The following is a 17,231-nucleotide window of genomic DNA, read 5'->3' as shown; positions in this document are numbered from 1 at the left end:
CATGTTTTCGAGGGTGCTTAAACATGTTAATGTCCACTAAAGTCTTTAACTGGCCTAAGTAATAGCTGATCTTTCACGTACTCCCCTGGCTGGAGAAGTACCCTGGGGGTACTTGTACTGGTACTGGGGAATCATTGCTCTAACAGAAGTGATTTGTGTAGCTACTGTACTATACACACTCTGAGGTACTGGGAAAGTATGGTTGTTTTTTTAAACATGTGTCAATTTTAATGTCACTAACTGTCACTAAAACACGAGCCAAACTGCTGCACTGGTATTACCATGATAGTTAATTCCCCCTTTAATGCCCCAGTGCTGCAAATACTCACCAGACCATCAAATATGTATTCATGCCAAACTGAAATCAAACTATTTACTCCTGTTTGAAATTAGTATTTCAGGAATCAGTAATACACTGTGTATTTCTATAATTGCCATTTTTAAAAGATTTACATATTTAAAGCTTTGGGTTAAAAGAATATACATGTGAGCAATTATTACCAGAGGTTGATAGGGACTGACTGTCAACTCACATCAATTATTCAGCTAACAAGCTTTAAAATGATGCCTGTGTAAAACCAAGCCAAAAAAAGTCTTTATTGTTTACACCATCTGTGGCTGTCTCATGTCTCTTACAGCTATGTCTTCTTCTCTCTTGATAATCTACACGTATCCAAATTGGGTTAGACACATTCACAACATTCACAAATTGCTCCGTGTCTTTCCTCCTCCTCACTTCCCCCCTCCTGTGGCATCTCACCGGTCTCAGTGATGTCGATCAGGCCCAGCAGGTGCATCAGTTTGAGGAACATGATCACCAGGCAGACGATGCCAACTGTCTGGAGTCCCTCCGTCTCCCATCTTACACTCATCTTCCCCTCTTCTTCTATCTCGTCTTCTCTTGTTATTTTCCTTGCCTCTATTTCGACATCACTGGACTCTCTATAGACACCTGTTTTAATCCATCTGCCTCTCACAGTCTCACTCTTCTCCACTGCCTTTTCCTGTCTCTGAAACAGTGTCAGTCACTCATCACTCTTTTTATGTCACATTTTTTTCTTGATGATTCTTTATTTAGCTCTCCCCCTCTGCCTTTTTAATTGACTGCCTGTTTTTTTTTGTTTTTTTTTTACCCCGGTGATCTGTTGTGCTCCAATGAATGTTACAGGATTTTTTCCACAATTAAAAGCAGGGTGTGATGGTCCAACTCCCTCATGAACGTCAAATGCTTCAGATGAGAGTAAAAAATCCCCCCAAAAAATCTGGATCACCACGTTAATCCACAGGAAATCCAATCACACAAAGAGGAAGCTCAAATATTCTCACACCACATAGATTAGGTTTTTGGCAAAAAGCTGAAGCTGGCTTGGGATTTCTCCAGTAAATATTATTCCTGCCGTCAGTGATAACAATAAAAAAAATTATCCAAAATTCACAAGGAGGTGCATCAGGAAAATCCACCACAGAACAAATGACTGATGCTGTGCAGCTTCCTCCTCTATAGCCTCCCTCCATATCACACCTTATTCTCTGCTAATTAACCTCTGAACTCCTGAGGAAGCAGAGAAAGTTGCATTTCTCCCATTTCCATCAAAACAACCTCAACACGAGACCGGAAAATACATCAAATCAGTGCAGGACGGCTTTAAATAGGCATGGCTGACAAAGATTAGAATGATTTCTGCTAAATGTGACAAGCGGAAAAATAATTTGCCTTTAAGGACACAGAGAGGGTGGTGACAAAGGTCAACAGGTGTCCTGAATCTCATTTTCCCAGTTATCTCCGTGATCCACTTTCTAATTGTTCCCCCGTCTCTCTTGGGATCTGCAGCACAGATTTAATGCCTCGGTGGAGTCCTGTCACACACTCATTCTCATGTAATAAAGAAAAACAGTGAGACAAGGCTCCCTCAGGCCCTGTGACACTTGTTCAAAGCTCATTTTACTGTGTGCCTCCCTCTAGTGGAGACTAAAGAGACAACATGCACAAAGTGCATGATGTAATATGAGGATGTAATTCCATAGACTAAGAAATTGTTTTTCTCTCCATTCACAGTTATGTCCATGCAGACCTTCTATAATTTCCTACTCATTCAATTTGAAACTTTAGCAATAAAATCCAGCGATAAATCATAGATAACGGAGTCTACCATTAGTGGATTGTATTAACTCCTAAGATCATAAGATGCAGCTTCTTAAGCATATTGCTCTAAATAAACAGCATTAACTGAAAGTGACATTCATCTCACATCATTTGTTTTTCAGATCCTGGAGGATGGAGCCATTAAAATAAGAAAATAATAATTAAAAATGACAGCTCTTACATTAAGCACATACGGGGCTGATTGATGATGCTGGAGGTGACCAGGATGGACAAGATTAGAAATAAGTACATCAGAGGAACAGCTCAGGTTGAGCAGTTTGGACATGTGCAGAGGAGGCAGGATGTTAAAGATGGAGCTGCCAGGGAGAAGAAGTTGAAGACCACAGAGAAATCTCATGGATGTAATGATGGAGGATCCGCAAAGGGAAGATATGGCAGAGGAGGACGCTAGAGACAGATCTGCTGTGGTCTGATAGTTCCCTCAACTCATTCGCACTTTTATAATATTGCTGCTCAAATTCACGGCAGGCTAAAATGACCTTTAGGCCACCGGGAAATGTTTTGGTGCTTCCACTTGCCAGTCCACTACTGCCTGCTATTTTGATTTTATTGATTCACAGTTCAAATAAATCTTTTTATCTTTTACTGTGCCTTAGCCCCTCAGCTCATCAGTGATCTGAAACAAACAGCATTAAAGCTCCTCTCACTTTTAGTTGATTGCCTTCTGATTGGCTGCCCCTTGCAAACAGAAGGTGGGCTGATATTATAGAAGTCCAAGAGTAGAAAAAAGTGTCAAAGCTAAAGTCTAAACCCTGAGCTTTCCTTTCAGAGGAATTAATTGCACATATGCTGAACTTATTTGAAACTTTGGCCATATTAGATAAAACAAGAAGAAGCACAGTAGGTCCTGTTTAACTGAAAGCATTTTCTAAATGTACCAGCTTTGGGAAATTGATGATACGAATCATAAATTCTGAGTAATTTATTAAATTGATCTAAAGGGCTTCTAAGAAACATGAAAATGAGCAAAGAAACCAGAGATGAACAGAGTGAAATACTCACTTCCTCCTTATCTTTTCTTATCGTACACTGACGCCACTTGCCACTTAAAATATCCAACACAAACCGCCAGTAAAACACCAGATACTGGTATCAGAAAGCCCCGAAATAGGGCTCATACATCTCTAAAGCCAAGGCTACCTCTGCCATCGATTTCATCCCAAAATAGGTCCTGGACTGATCCCAAAAATCGACATCAGAGAGCACCGGCCTGAAAGGTCAGTGGTTTGGTTTTAGATCACATCACTTAACTGAACTATAAGCACACACACATTTACACAAACACACACAACAAGTGCCAATGAGTGAATATTTTTCGTAGGGTGAAATCAAAGGAGCTTTTGTTGAGTGCTGATGATATAAATAATTCATCAAATAGGCCACGGCATCTTCTGATTAATAAGCGACCACTAATGTATTGCTGATGCTAAATGTGGAATGTTTTAGCACATACACAGTACCAAAATGGATTCTGAGATAGCCTCCTGATGTGGTTTAAAACATACTTTAATAGATATTTGCCTGTCTGGTTCCCCCACGAGATTATAATCAACTCTGTTGTGAAAACACTGAATTAATGAATATTTAAAAAGCCTGTTGTATTGTATTCTCAATGATGAAACAACGAATCTTTTATAAACACAACTTAAACTCAAAACGTTGAGGCAGGAAAATGTGAAAAGAAAATTAATATCTTAAACTGCAAACACAAAGAGAAAAAAAAATGAGGCGACATAGAGATCAATTAATTTCAACAAAACCTCTTGGGTTACATCTAAGGAAGACCAGTTCAAGGACCAGTCCTGCTTGTCATCCAGATGTATAGGGATTGCACCAGTTGTGACTGAAAAGTGGTGCAATCCCAGACAAATTAACTCTCAATTAATATTAAACTGTGGTCTTATCAAAACATCCATAGTACCCGTCTTTGTTGCTGCTGATGGAATCAACACACTCTTGGAGCTAGAAGATCTTTACCACCTCATACCACAATACCTGTATTCACTTTAGATTTAACTTCCTTTAGCATCACACTTAGATTTTGATTTATTGAGCTCTTGACTTTCCATTTACCACACACACACACACACACACACACACACACACACACACACACACACACACACACACACACACACACACACAGTAGCATGAATGTAAATGACAGAAAAAAAACCTCACTCATCACTCATACACCTGGAAGAAGTCACACTGCCAGGGAAATTAAATTAGTGCACATAATTGGAGCTAATTTTTCTGAATTTCAGGAGCTAGACTCCACCCAAAACACTCCTCTTCCGGTCATATGTCTATAAATACCTACTTGCACCACACACACATTTATTCTTGTTTCACCCTCTCTCTGCTCTTTGTCTAGTTTCCACCCGTCTATCCCAATGAGGCATTCCCTAAACCGCAGCCCCTCGTTATCAATAATAATAACGAGAGGCAACTGTTGTGCTTTGATGCTTTATAGATAAAACTGGACTGGATTGAATTGAATTTAACATTTTGCATTTTGGGTTGGTGTCCTACTGACATGAATTAAATAACATAAACAAAATACAAACTTTCATTTTTATTGCATATATAGTTTAGCTTAAAAATGTGGATTAAGCTTTCCTGCCATAAGATCCCGATGCACATATTCAAGATTAAAAAAAAACAAACAAACAAAGAACCTTAACTGAGTGTGAGGGTGCATGATTTAAAGGGCACAACCACAAACCCTTCAAGTTGCTTCACTGCATGCTTCTTCAGATACATACATTTCTCATTTCAGCATTAAACAGTAGTATTTTTATATTAATATTAATGTTAACTTTACAGTATTAAAGCAAAAGCTGATTAAAATTTTGTATGTGGTGTTACACCAGTTCCAGTTCATTGTATTAAACTGTAGTAACTGTTGTAATCAAGTGGTTTAAGATCAGGTGACTGACTTGGCCATTCAAGAATATTCCACTTCTTTGCTTTAATAAACTCCTGGGTTGCTTTGCCTGTATGTTTTGGGTCATTATTGTCTGTATAATGAAACACTGGCCAATCAATTTGACTGCATTAACTGGATATGAGAGGACAGTACGTCTCGGAACACCTCAGAATTCATTAGGTTGCTTCTGTCCTGTGTTACATCATCAATAAACACTAGTGTCCCAGTACCACTGGCAGCCATGCACGCCCAGGAAATCAGACTGCCTCCACCATGTTTTACAGATAATGTGGTATGCTTTGGATCATGATCTGTTCCACACTTTGCCATCATTCTGGTAGAGACTGATTATGGTTTCATCTGTCCAAAGAATATTTTTCCTAGAACTGTGCTGACATTTTTAGATGTTTTTTTTTTTTTTTTAAGAAAGTGCAATCGAGCCTCTCTATTCTTGAGTTTTATCAGTGGTTTGCATCTTGCAGTGAGCCCTCTATATTTACTTTTCATGGTAGACTTGGATATTGCAATGCCTAACCCCTGGAGAGCATTGCTCATTTGGTTGGCTGTCTTTAAGGGGTTTGTCTTCACCATGGAAATGATTCTGCGATCATCCACCACTGTTGTTTTCCATGGACGTCCAGGTTGTTTTGTGTTGTTCAAATCACCAGTGCTTTTTTTTTTCTTTCTCAAGATGTACCAAAGTGTAGATTTTGCCACTCCTACTATTGCAGAAATTTGTCTAATTGTTTTTTTTTTCTTCTGTTTTTGCAGGTTAAGGTCGGCTAGTTTCACCTGCATGGAACACTTATTTGACTGTACCACGTCTTTTCACAGCAAAATCTTCCACATGTAAGCACCGCACTTTAAATCAACTCCAGGCCTTTTATCTGCTTAATTGATAATGACATAATGAAGCAATTGCCCCACCTGCCTATGAACTAGCCTTTAAATCAATCGTCCAAATACTTTAAAAAAATGGTGGCACATGTTGAGCTGAAACTCCTAAACCCTTCATCCAGATTGAACATGGATACCTTCAAGTAAAAGCTGAAAGTCTACACATTATGTCCATCATATAATTTAAAATGGAGTATGTTTCAGTAAACGGGTAAAAAACAACAACAAAAAAACCCCCCAAACAAACAACAACTTGTGTCAGTGTCCAAATATATATGGACCTAACGACCTAATGTAGAAAAAACTTAAAATCCATCCAACTACAATAGCAGATATATATTCCACTTCCTGTATCGGTGATGACGCAAACATTCTGGTGACAAGTACTTAAAGATGATTAAGGCAATTAGAAGATGATCCAGGAGTGGGATAATGACACTGCAGTTGGGAAAGTCTTAGTGGGAGATGTTGAAGTAGGTAGTTAAATAGATGAAGGCACATGATGGGAATTTTGGAGGCTACTCAGGGATGGCCAGTGTCCTTCAGGGTCCTGGAGGAGTACTCGGGGCTCCATATTTAGGCGGTCTCAGAGAAAGCTTGTTCGATACTTTATGTATAATTGATGTGAAGTAATGCTAAACCTGGGTGTAGGCTCTAGTATTGGAGGAGAAGAGGAGGAAGAGGCAGAGGTGGTGTTGGAGGAACTGAAGACAGTAGAGATTGAGAGGAGTGATAAATTATGTAAGGACATTACTAGCGTTTTTGTTGAATTTATTACTTATGATGCCGAGCCATATGAGAGGCACTAATGTGCCGACTGGAGCCTTCCGGCTGTAATTGTCTTGGCACAGTGACTGTAGGGCACTCTGACTCGCTGGCCTTCAGCCCAAAACTCTAGTCAAAGGGAAAAAATGCATCATTCAAAGAGCAGTGTCTGATGTTTCTTTTGCTGTCCTAAAGGTACGCTGCCTGTTAGCCCTTCAAGGCTTCATGAAGTATCAGGCATAATAAAAGCCCATTAAACTTTTCAACTCTGAATATAACATTAGAAAGAAATGTTAAAAGCCCCCAAATATTACAGCATCTACAGAATTTCGAAAAAGAAAAAAGGGAAAAAAACATTAGAAGTACTTTATTTGGATTTTTGTACTTCACAGACAAAATGTGAACAAAGACTCAACAGAGACGATGTAGTCGTGACCTTTTTTCCACTCTTCACTCAGGCTTTTTTCAAAGACCCTTGTGCTATAAATAAGGCTGCTGAGGTTTGTCAACATGATGTCAATTTCTGATTGAAACATAAAAACTAGGACATTAATGCTTTTGAACATTGAAGTGAAAAAGGTCATGCACTGTTATCTTATTTGAAAAAAGCACACAACATCTAAGAGTTCAATATGTTCTGTCGAATGGGCTCAAGTTCCTCCTAGCCGATGTGTCTGACTCATACACAATATAAAACTTCGATGTAGCTTCCAGATCAGAAAAATAAAGCCAATGCAAAGTGTCTAAAAGCTGTATTCAACATGAAAATTACCAGATGGAGATAGCTGTGGTTTCAAAAAGATATTTGGCAGTATAGAAGTTTATTTCTGTCTTGTCCTCTGTCACCTACCTCCCCTGTTTCCTGCTCAGTCACTCATTCCGAGTCATATTAAACCTTAAAGCAAAGGTTCCTATGCTTTTGTCACTTGAAAGTAATAACTAATAAGAATAACGTATAAAGCTTAATATTGTTGTTATTTACATAGCTCTCCTACAAATGCTACCCTGGGGTAAATGCGTTTTTTGGTTAAGAGCACATTAGCTGTGCCACCTATTCATAAAGAACTTGAAATAAACTGGACTCCAATAAATATGAATTAAACATTTTGAAAAGTTAAATTTCAGTATCTTAAATTACTCCTGTACATGTGTTTCATAATTTGTGAACACATGCTTTTACCTGTGTGTCTGCTCTACTTATATATGTATATTTCTTTCTTTATTTTTATTTTCTTTTTTTTTTTCAATGAGTGTTGTAATTTCAAACATTTATTTCTTATGATTTAAGCTCACAGAGTCAGGCTTATAGAAAAAGTAAGCTTATTGTTGAAATTGCACTCCTTATATTAATATATTAACAAGTAGTTAAAACATCTTTGCACTGATAGAAAGAGGACTTTCATTGGTCCATTAAGCTCATACTGGACTGTATGTGGCCCACTATGTAAAATAAATTTGACATCTCTGATGTGAAGGGCTCATCAGCTGCTAAACACCACAGTTTCTTCGTCTTCACGTCTATGTTTCATGACTTGCGTTTGTACTTTTCTGTGATGTAATCTAGACAGTATAAAATAAACCAAAATGAACTTATCTTAGTTTGTTATAGGAGGCAGTGTGGACATCACTATTTGATCACTCTCCAAATGATTGACATCCACTAAGAAAGACTACAAATACTAGAGTTAAATTTAAACCCTTTAGATATGCTTAAAAACCAGCACAATGGGTCCTGTTGGTTATATTTGTCCACATATTATTTTCATATATTGTCTATAAACGTATTAATACTTAATAAATATTATTAATCAATTAACATGTAAGCAACAAGTTGTAACTGTTCCAAATTTCATTGGTGATAACATTCAAATGCAGAAAACCGTTGATTGGCTGAAGCGTACAGTTTATTAAAGATACAGTGATTAATACTGGAGTATTATTTCCTGTGTTAAAACTAAGTAATCAGAAGTCTTGGATAAGTCCAGCTGTGTTTACTAGGAGACAGAGATTAATCACAGAGAAATCTGATCATGCGGTGGCGGCCTTTAAAAGTCCAAAAGTTCTTAAATGTCAATTTTTCACGAGCTCATCCTGACAACTTTTTCTTTTTTTGGGCAACCCTTTACACAGTTTGTTTTGCTAAACTCTCAAGGGAGCAGACTATCTTTATTTTCATAACCAAATTTGGAAACAAGCAATGTTATGTAAATATTTTTGTAGAAGTGTTTCCATAATGGCATGCAACACCACAGTTTATTACATAAACCATAAACCGCATTAAAGCCTCATAACTTAGAATTTATACGCAGTATACAAACATTTAATAAATGATTTATAGCACACTATAATGTAAGCAGGTACAAGTGTTTATACATGCACATGTAAACAGTAATAACTCATTGAGTGGAGGCTGAGGTCTTATAAGTTCAAAAGGCAACATGATACAACTCAGCGGTCTTAATGTAACGTTATAATTGTTGATTGATTATTATTAAACACTTTTGATATTATCATATAACTAACCTACAGTGCAGTGCACTCAGGCAGTGCTTAAAGGTGTATAAAAGTTTACCCAGCAAAGGCTGCAGGTGGGCTGTTACCTTCAAACGAGGACATCGGCTCCAGGATCCCAAACTGCTTAAGAACTGCCATGAAAAGGATGATGACCACGCCGATGGCGAAAAGCTCCATGCCCTGGATCCCCATGACTTCAGAACAGGCAGGAGCCCACTCAGGGCCAACCAAGCCCCCGGGGATAGATGAAAGAAAGCTCGGGTTGATGCGAGTTAGCGCTCTACTCAACAACAAGCGGTGTCAACAGGGATGAGCCAAGAGGCAACAGGAACCGGCCTGGTTAGTGGGTGACTGCATGAAGCTGTCTCCAGGCCCAGGAAGCAGCATGAGAACCAGCTGGATGAAGGCTCCTCTAATGTCAACACTGATGCTGAAGTGGAAAATATGTGGAGGCTGACATATATGGAAAATCTTCCTCTCTGGACCCATGAGAAAAACTGGGAGCTGTGTCACAGGCCATTTATTAGATCAAGTTAAAGGAGACTTTTAGAGCTCACAGTGGAAAAGACACACGTTACTACTCTTAATCCGGCTATTATCAGTCTTCGCTGCATAGCGTGGACTAATAAATCACATCTTGGTTTTAGATTAAAATGTCATTTAGAAAAAGCAAAACAATGCGGTGCAGCGTCGGTGTCCATTTTCATGAGTTTGCACTCATTTACTAGGAGAAAGTCAGACTGAATAGGACAGGCTTATTGAACAGAACATCCAAGAAGAGAACGTGAAAAACCCAGGTCTTCTCATCTTCCATGCCATAAAATGGCAAAACCGCATTAGAGATCATAAATAAATCACTCCATTACAATTTCGAAACTGCATGAGCAATCTCTAAAACCTCAGCTCTGGAAACAAAAAACACTTCTTGTTTTATCTGCAAGCTGAGAACTATCTGACTCTCTAACCTCAGCGGTATCCACTTTAAACGGACCGTCCAGTCAAGACGGAAAAAACTGAACTTTGCTCAAAATAAAAAAATTCGGATGAAACAACAATCTACCCCGAAACTGATGGGACTTACTTGATGTTTAAAATCATTTAAACAATCACTTTTTTCTGCTCTCGTACTCTTACAATAGGAAGTAATCCCCACGTCCACCATTCAAGCGTAAATTGAGCGTCCACAGTTAAGTTTAAACTTGGCATCGCAGTCCACTCTTCATTGTTTGGCCAAATCCAAGTCCAGATATGGAAGAGTATGACCCCTGAGAGAACATACTCAGAGCAGCAGCAGCAGCAGTGTCCGGGAAGGGAAATCCTGAGAAACTGAGAGTCGCTGTGGGGAATGAATCCTCCCCCCTCAGTGTCTGCCTCACTCGCATGCACTTTCCCACCCCTCTCCTCTTTCTCTGCAGCTTCCTGAATTAATCTGTTGCTGTTTCTTGCTACAACTTTTCACCCCTCAGCTCAGTTGCTCCACCTTAAACCTTGTGCACATCCCGTCCTTCTACTTTTTTTTTTTTTTTGAACCTCTGGGTTCCTCCTTTTCTTCCCTCTGTCTATATGTGCTCTGGAGCTTTCAGCCTCCTCCTCCTTCCCTCTCTATCTCATCCGTTGTTCCATAACTATGGCCAATAGCAGACTTTCTCCCCACTCTGTTGAGCTCTTTTATGCAAACTATTCATTCTGCATCCACCTTTTAAGGCTTAAAACATTTTGGGGAGCAAATTGCAGTAATGCTCATCTTGAAGAGCCCTCGATAAATGGCCTCTGATAAAGAGCTTTATACTGTCAATAAATAGCTGCTATCCGTATGTCACTTTGCGGCCGTTTTGCATCTCTTCCGTGGTTGTTTTTTCTTCCTTTTCTGGCTACTTTGTGTTTCTTTGTGACAATTTTGCACCTTGTTTTTGCAGATATGCAGTATTCCTTTTGAACATGTGCCATCTTTGTATCAGCTTTCTGTATTCTTTAATTGTTTTGCATTTTTTGTGGCTACTTGAGTCACTATGTCGTAATTTCTTGCGGTTTTTAAGCTGTTTTCCCTTTTCTGTGTTCCCATTTTGGTCTATTTTGCATCTGCTGTAGGTGTTTTATTTTTCTTTGTATTCATTTTGTGAGTGTTTTACTTTTCTTTGTGATGTTTCTGTACCTCTTTGCAGTAATTCTACATCTTTTTGTGGTTATATTGTGTATTTTTGTAATTTTTCTTTTTTGGTCAGACTGTATTTGTGTTTGTTTTGCATCTTTTTTGCAAAATGATTTCAGTATCTTCTTGTCATTTTGAAATTTTTGTGCACATCTCTTTTTATAATAGTTTGTTGTGTCTTTGTGGCAACTTTGTAAGATGTTTTATTTTATTTTTTTTATTCTGGTACATGTTTTTAGTTATTTTGTACCTTCATTTTGCATCTTATAGCTTTTGTGATATTATTATATTGTTATATTATTTCATTAATCCACATATGATACACATTACACCACTGTGGCTCTGCCAGCTCCATTACTGTCACCATCCTCAGCTGATCCTGTTTGCATATGAGGGCTGGAGTCAAGAATTCGAGGTTGAGCAAACGCAGAGATCAAATAGGAACATCAGCCTCCCTACACGTGTAACTTCTTGATCTTTCCACTTATCTGTTTTACTCTGAATCAGACGTATAATGAGTCCTAATTATGCATCGCTAAACCATTTTAATGATTACACAGAATTACTGGAACATGGTCCACAGTTTGCCAAGGATAAAAATATAATTGAGTGAGTATCAGCGTGCATAAGTATGGTTGTGTGAGTGTGTGTTTAGCAGGTCAAAAGAGGATAACTGATGACTCTGCATTTGCTAATGCATCAAGATAAGATGTGTGTGTATGTGTGTTTGTGCGCGTTATTGTATTGACTTGGATGGAGAAAGGAGATGCAGATGGGACGCTGGAGTGGGAGAGATCAATATCTCTGTGGTGAGGTGGTGGAGATCCCCTCTGTTTTTCCTGCTTTTTGTGAATTTAACCAGAAAAACCGAGGTCACCTATCACTGACAGAATCACGTCACTGGTTACTCTGTGGTGGGATTTATAATGAGTGTCAAACTTACATTTTTCACACAGCTTTGAAGGAGGATTTGACAGGAGACAAGCAATAATGAGCCAACATTAAATACACACACACACTGCATGCATGTATCTGGGCATGTGTGTATACTTATGAATAATTGTGTATGGGTCTATTCTGAGAAAATATCAATGCTGGCGGATTTCCGTGTGTGTGTGTGTGTGTGTGTGTGTGTGTGTGTGTGTGTGTGTGTGTGTGTGTGTGTGTGAGAGAGACCATTAGGACACTAACAGGGTTTAAAAGGTAGGCTTGTTGCTGATGCTGACACAGCAGTCGGTAAATAGGAAGAGAGGACCCAGACTGTTTCCTCTGAGTCAGACATATCAGCAAAGATCTACTGAGATTGGAAGACACACTTAAATAACACTTAAGCCTCTTCAGTACAATAGCACCAATTCACAAGAAATGACTCCTTGCTTCACAAGTTTTAATATTTACATAAGAAGTTTGACCAGCGACTAAAATTAGAACTTCAAGCTACAGATTAGAACACAGATGTTATTGCCTGTGCGCTGACGTTGCTTACCAGTGCACCACCGTGCTGCCCTCAAATATGGAAGCAATACCTTTTCATAGAGTATAAAGAGACAAAAACATAATTTACATGTAGAAATTACTGGCTATTTCATTTGTTACACCTGTTCCAATCACAACCCATGCATTTAGCTATGTAGAAATAATTAAAATGACCTGCTGTAGTTCAAACTGAGCATCAGAATGGGAAAGAAAAGTGATTTAGGGGACTTTTTATAAAGATGTTTGTTCTATACTTTTCGAATGTTTCATAATCTTGTACCGTCTCTGTTCAGAAAAAAAGAGACGGTCCGGAAAAAAAGTGTGAAAATGGATGAAAGTGCTTTGTTGGTGACAGAATAACTGCTCGTTACAACCTGGTATACAGAAGATCATTTCTGAGTGCAGAACACGTCGAACCTTGTAGATGATGGGCTACAGCAGAGAGAGACCACACCAGGTGTCACTCCTTTTAGTTAAGAGTAAGAAAACTAGAAGCAACTTCACTAACAGACTGATTCAATTCCTAAAAATACACGATATCTGACTGACAAATTATCATATTATCATTAATATTTGTCATTTCAACTGCTGTAATATTAATACTGTAAGTAAGTAATAATGTGACATTGTCTGTTCCTACCTGAGCGGTGGTACCTGGCTGCACTGTGGCCACAGTGAGAGAGGCAACTGGGCCGAGAGAGGCGCCTCCTGGCCTCCACAGAGAGCGCAGCCATCACAGCTCCCATAATCAGCTGAACTGTCACAATAGCAAGACGTCTAACAGGAGAAGATCCAGATTTTAAATGACTGAATGTAAATGCTTGGTCGTGGAGATCAATGCTAACAAAATGCTTACAAATGTCTGAGCCGCCCGCCAAGTTTGACTCCGAGCACTGAAAGTCTCAGCTCAGCCTGAGAGGAGGCAAACGAGCAAATCTCACCTACTAACAAAGGCAAATGGAAAAAGCGACAGGTGAGAGAGACGTTTGTGTGTGTGCGCGCGTGTGTGTGTGTGTGAGGCCACATTTGAAAATCTGTTTGAGTTTGCGACACCACGTCACAGCGCGAGAGGGAGATAAAAAAGAGAAAAGGATCAAACAGCACAGCAGAGCTTCTGACCTTTCACATCACACATGTAGCAGACGCCCCGACATTTCTTTTTTTCTGCCTGTCTCACTCCCTTCCTGTCTTCAGATCGTTCACCTCACATAAACATGACTTCGACTCCTACTGTCTCACAAATTTCTGTGGCTCTGGAAAGTCAAACAACTCCCCAATATCTGTAGTACCTCCAAGAGCATAAGGGAAAGTTTTATGCTTGTCTCTTTTGTGTAAAGAAACCTTAATGTAGTGCTGTTCAGCAATACTGCATTTGGATGTACGATCAGACTCATGCACACAGACGCTCAGACAGCAGCTGTGAATTTAACAGACTGCAAACAAATCTGGTTGCTGTAGAGTTTTTCCAAGTAAAACAGCAATTCTTCTCCATTTTCTCCAGCGATAGAAACTCTGTTTTAAACATACCTGCAGATTTCCTCCACACAAGGGTTAATGGATAAAATAACCCAAAGATTATGTAGTTATCCAGGAATGCCGTAAAACTGCTCATGTATATCTAAAAATGTAATCATAAAGGAATATAAAGACAGGTGCAGCTGTTCAGCCTAGGAACAAATGAAGCAAGGAGGGAGTAAGAATCTGAGCTCCAAGGGAACAATTAAAGCAAACACACAGTCCCACTGCATGTAAAAAATATGACACGTGTACATTTTACAGGTCCACTAACTCTTTGCTTTTAGTTTACTCTTACAGTATGCTTTGAGTTATTATCCATTTCCATCCCATCATTAATAAAAACTGCTGGCACATTTCCACTGGCAGATGTTATGGCATGGGTCACACATGTCCATGCCTTAACATTGCCTGAGCCATGCTTTGTTTCATGAGCTGCTTCTTTCCTCCTCTATACTTTCTCTCCCCATCATTCTGGTACAAGTTAATCTTGGTTTCATCTGCTCGAATCTTTTTTTATCCAAACTACACAGACTGAGTCTAATCTGACCTTCTTGTTCTTGAATGTAGCCAGCGGTCTGCACCTCCATGTAAGTCTGTATTTACATTCATGAAGGTCTCCAAAAGTTGATTCTGTACATCTGGACGTAGCGTTTTGTGGGAGAAACGTTTCGTCACTCATCCATTCAGTCTCACCTGACTGCAGGTTTCCCCAATTATAAACTTATAAACAGTAAATTTGCATAATGACTGAAACCAGCCCACTGAAGGAACAATGGACTGGGAGGTCAGTTCCTTAATCATAATTATGCAAATTCTCATGACCATTGATCAACAACCACTGATCAATGACTACCATTCACAGAGAGTTGGGGAATGGCTGCAGTCATAGAATTGTAAGATGGCGAAAGATGTACCTTTAGGCCCCCTCCTCGATTCAGAGATGGTCTTTCCCTTTTCACGTAAATGACCTCCTTGACTCCGCGCTCAAACCAGCGTTCCTGCCTGTCCAGGATGTGTACATCCTCATCATTGAAAGAGTGCCCACTGGTCTGTAGGTGTAAATAGACTGCAGAGTCCTGGCCTGATGAGGTAGCTCTTCTGTGTTGGGGTGGACCAATTTTTGGCGCAGTGTGTTTTGGGGTTTAAAAGCCACAGAGACCCGGTGTTTTGGTCAGTGGTTGTTGATCAATGGTCATGAGAATTTGCATAATTATGATTAAGGAACTGACCTCCCAGCCCACTGTTCCTTCGTGGGCTGGTTTCAGTCATTATGCAAATTTACTGTTTATAAGATTTGGGGAAACCTGCAGTCAGCTGAGACTGAATGGATGAGTGACGAAACGTTTCTCCCACAAAACGCTACGTCCAGATGAACAGAATCAACTTTTGGAGATTTACTTACCTGGATGATTGAGCATGCATCAAGACATTCATGAAGGTGTTTTTTGAACAGAGACTTTGACAATGACATGCCAACCTCCTCTTATTATTAAGTTAGATGTTGAGAAGCTGTTTTTCTTTAACCAGTTCTGTCATTGGGCACTGCAGTTTTCTTCTGAAGTCTTTGAGCTGAGCACGTATAATCTCTTTAAGAAAATACCAGATTGATGAGATTTTGAGATAGGTTTGTGTTTTTAGCCTCCCTCCCTCAATTAGATCATCTCTTTGGACATCACGTTGACATACAAAATGCAACTTTTGTTGTTTTTTTTAAACTTGTACAAATATGGAGAATAAAACAGGCTTATAGCTGATTTTCTTTAAACAGAGCTAGTCAAGCTGTTTATCACCTTATTTTTTAGTTGACTCTTCAGACCAGAGCCGATTCCAAAATGTAATCTCATTTTCGTCTTCACTGCATTATAATGAAATACTCTGGCTTTGATAGGCGAGTCTCTGCTTGGTTTATCTATCCTAAATAGAAATTATTGAATTATTAGAAAATGGAAAAATAAATAATCTAATTTATTAAAATTTGTCATTTCACAGTTTTCCCACCAAAGACAAGGTCTCTATCATTTTGGATATTTGCAGTAAATTTAAAAATCAAAATTATAAAATTATAATTTTTAGCCCATAAAAAGCTGTTTTTTTTTGACTGTTGTCATAAAACTAAGTTTGAACTGAGGAATGTATTTGCCATGTTATATCCACTCTGTCCACCAGAGGGCGTCAGACACCAAACAGCAGAGAAGAGCCACTCGTGTTATTTCACTGACACAAGAAGAAACTGGAGATATTAGATCAAATTTTGATTAGATCAAGTTTGTATATGATCTGATTACTGCCAGATCATAGACAAGCTTACTAAGCCATAAATGAAAAGGAAGACAATGTGTGGTTTCTCACGACATCTGTATCCATGTTTGACAGGAGAACATCAGGAATAAAACAAAGCAAGAAATTTAATTTGTAAAGCCTGCCTCCCTGAATCCACCCTGTTATTCGCAGTATGTTCACGAACATGAGTGGAAATCTGCGAATGCAAGGAAATCTTTAAAGGCTGTGCACAGATTTTAAACACCCTGCTGCTCAGTCAGAAGAGAGATGACTAAATCATCCAAGTCTCTTTAATGCCCGTTTCTTCCCAAACAACCTACCCCAGGGACATAAGATGAAAACTTTGCACCAAGTGTTGACAGGAACTGCCCTCTACACTGTCAGTAAACAGCACCCCAGACATGTAAACTTGCTCTACGTCCTCTCCAACTCCAAGAGCTGCAAAAACCATTTAGTGGCCATTGGGGGAAAAGATGGCATCTTTTTCACACTTTTTACACTCCTGCTGTCTTTGCCTCACTCCGTCAACTTTTTTA

General features: G+C 39.1%; 1 protein-coding gene across 3 annotated transcripts in view; it reads right to left on the bottom strand.

Annotated features, from left to right (window-relative positions):
* The window catches only part of LOC146621492 (calsenilin-like), a 70,632-nt gene that overhangs the window by 8,506 nt on the left and 44,895 nt on the right, over positions 1–17,231 (bottom strand). Inside the window, exon 1 of one of the 3 annotated variants that reach the window (XM_085368502.1) lies at positions 9,359–10,155. The exons of the other annotated variants lie outside the window; for them this stretch is intronic. Coding sequence (XP_085224628.1) covers positions 9,359–9,464 — 106 coding nt within the window. The 5' untranslated portion in view covers positions 9,465–10,155. Of the gene's footprint in view, positions 1–9,358; positions 10,156–17,231 lie in introns of those variants that run through there. 3 annotated transcript variants of the gene reach the window in all.

This window comes from Diplotaxodon limnothrissa, linkage group LG12 (assembly GCF_057381915.1).
Source record: "Diplotaxodon limnothrissa isolate DT_005_m linkage group LG12, D_limnothrissa_male_GT1.1, whole genome shotgun sequence".
Classification (NCBI taxonomy): Eukaryota; Metazoa; Chordata; class Actinopteri; order Cichliformes; family Cichlidae; genus Diplotaxodon; species Diplotaxodon limnothrissa.
This window is presented reverse-complemented; position numbering and strand designations above follow the sequence as displayed.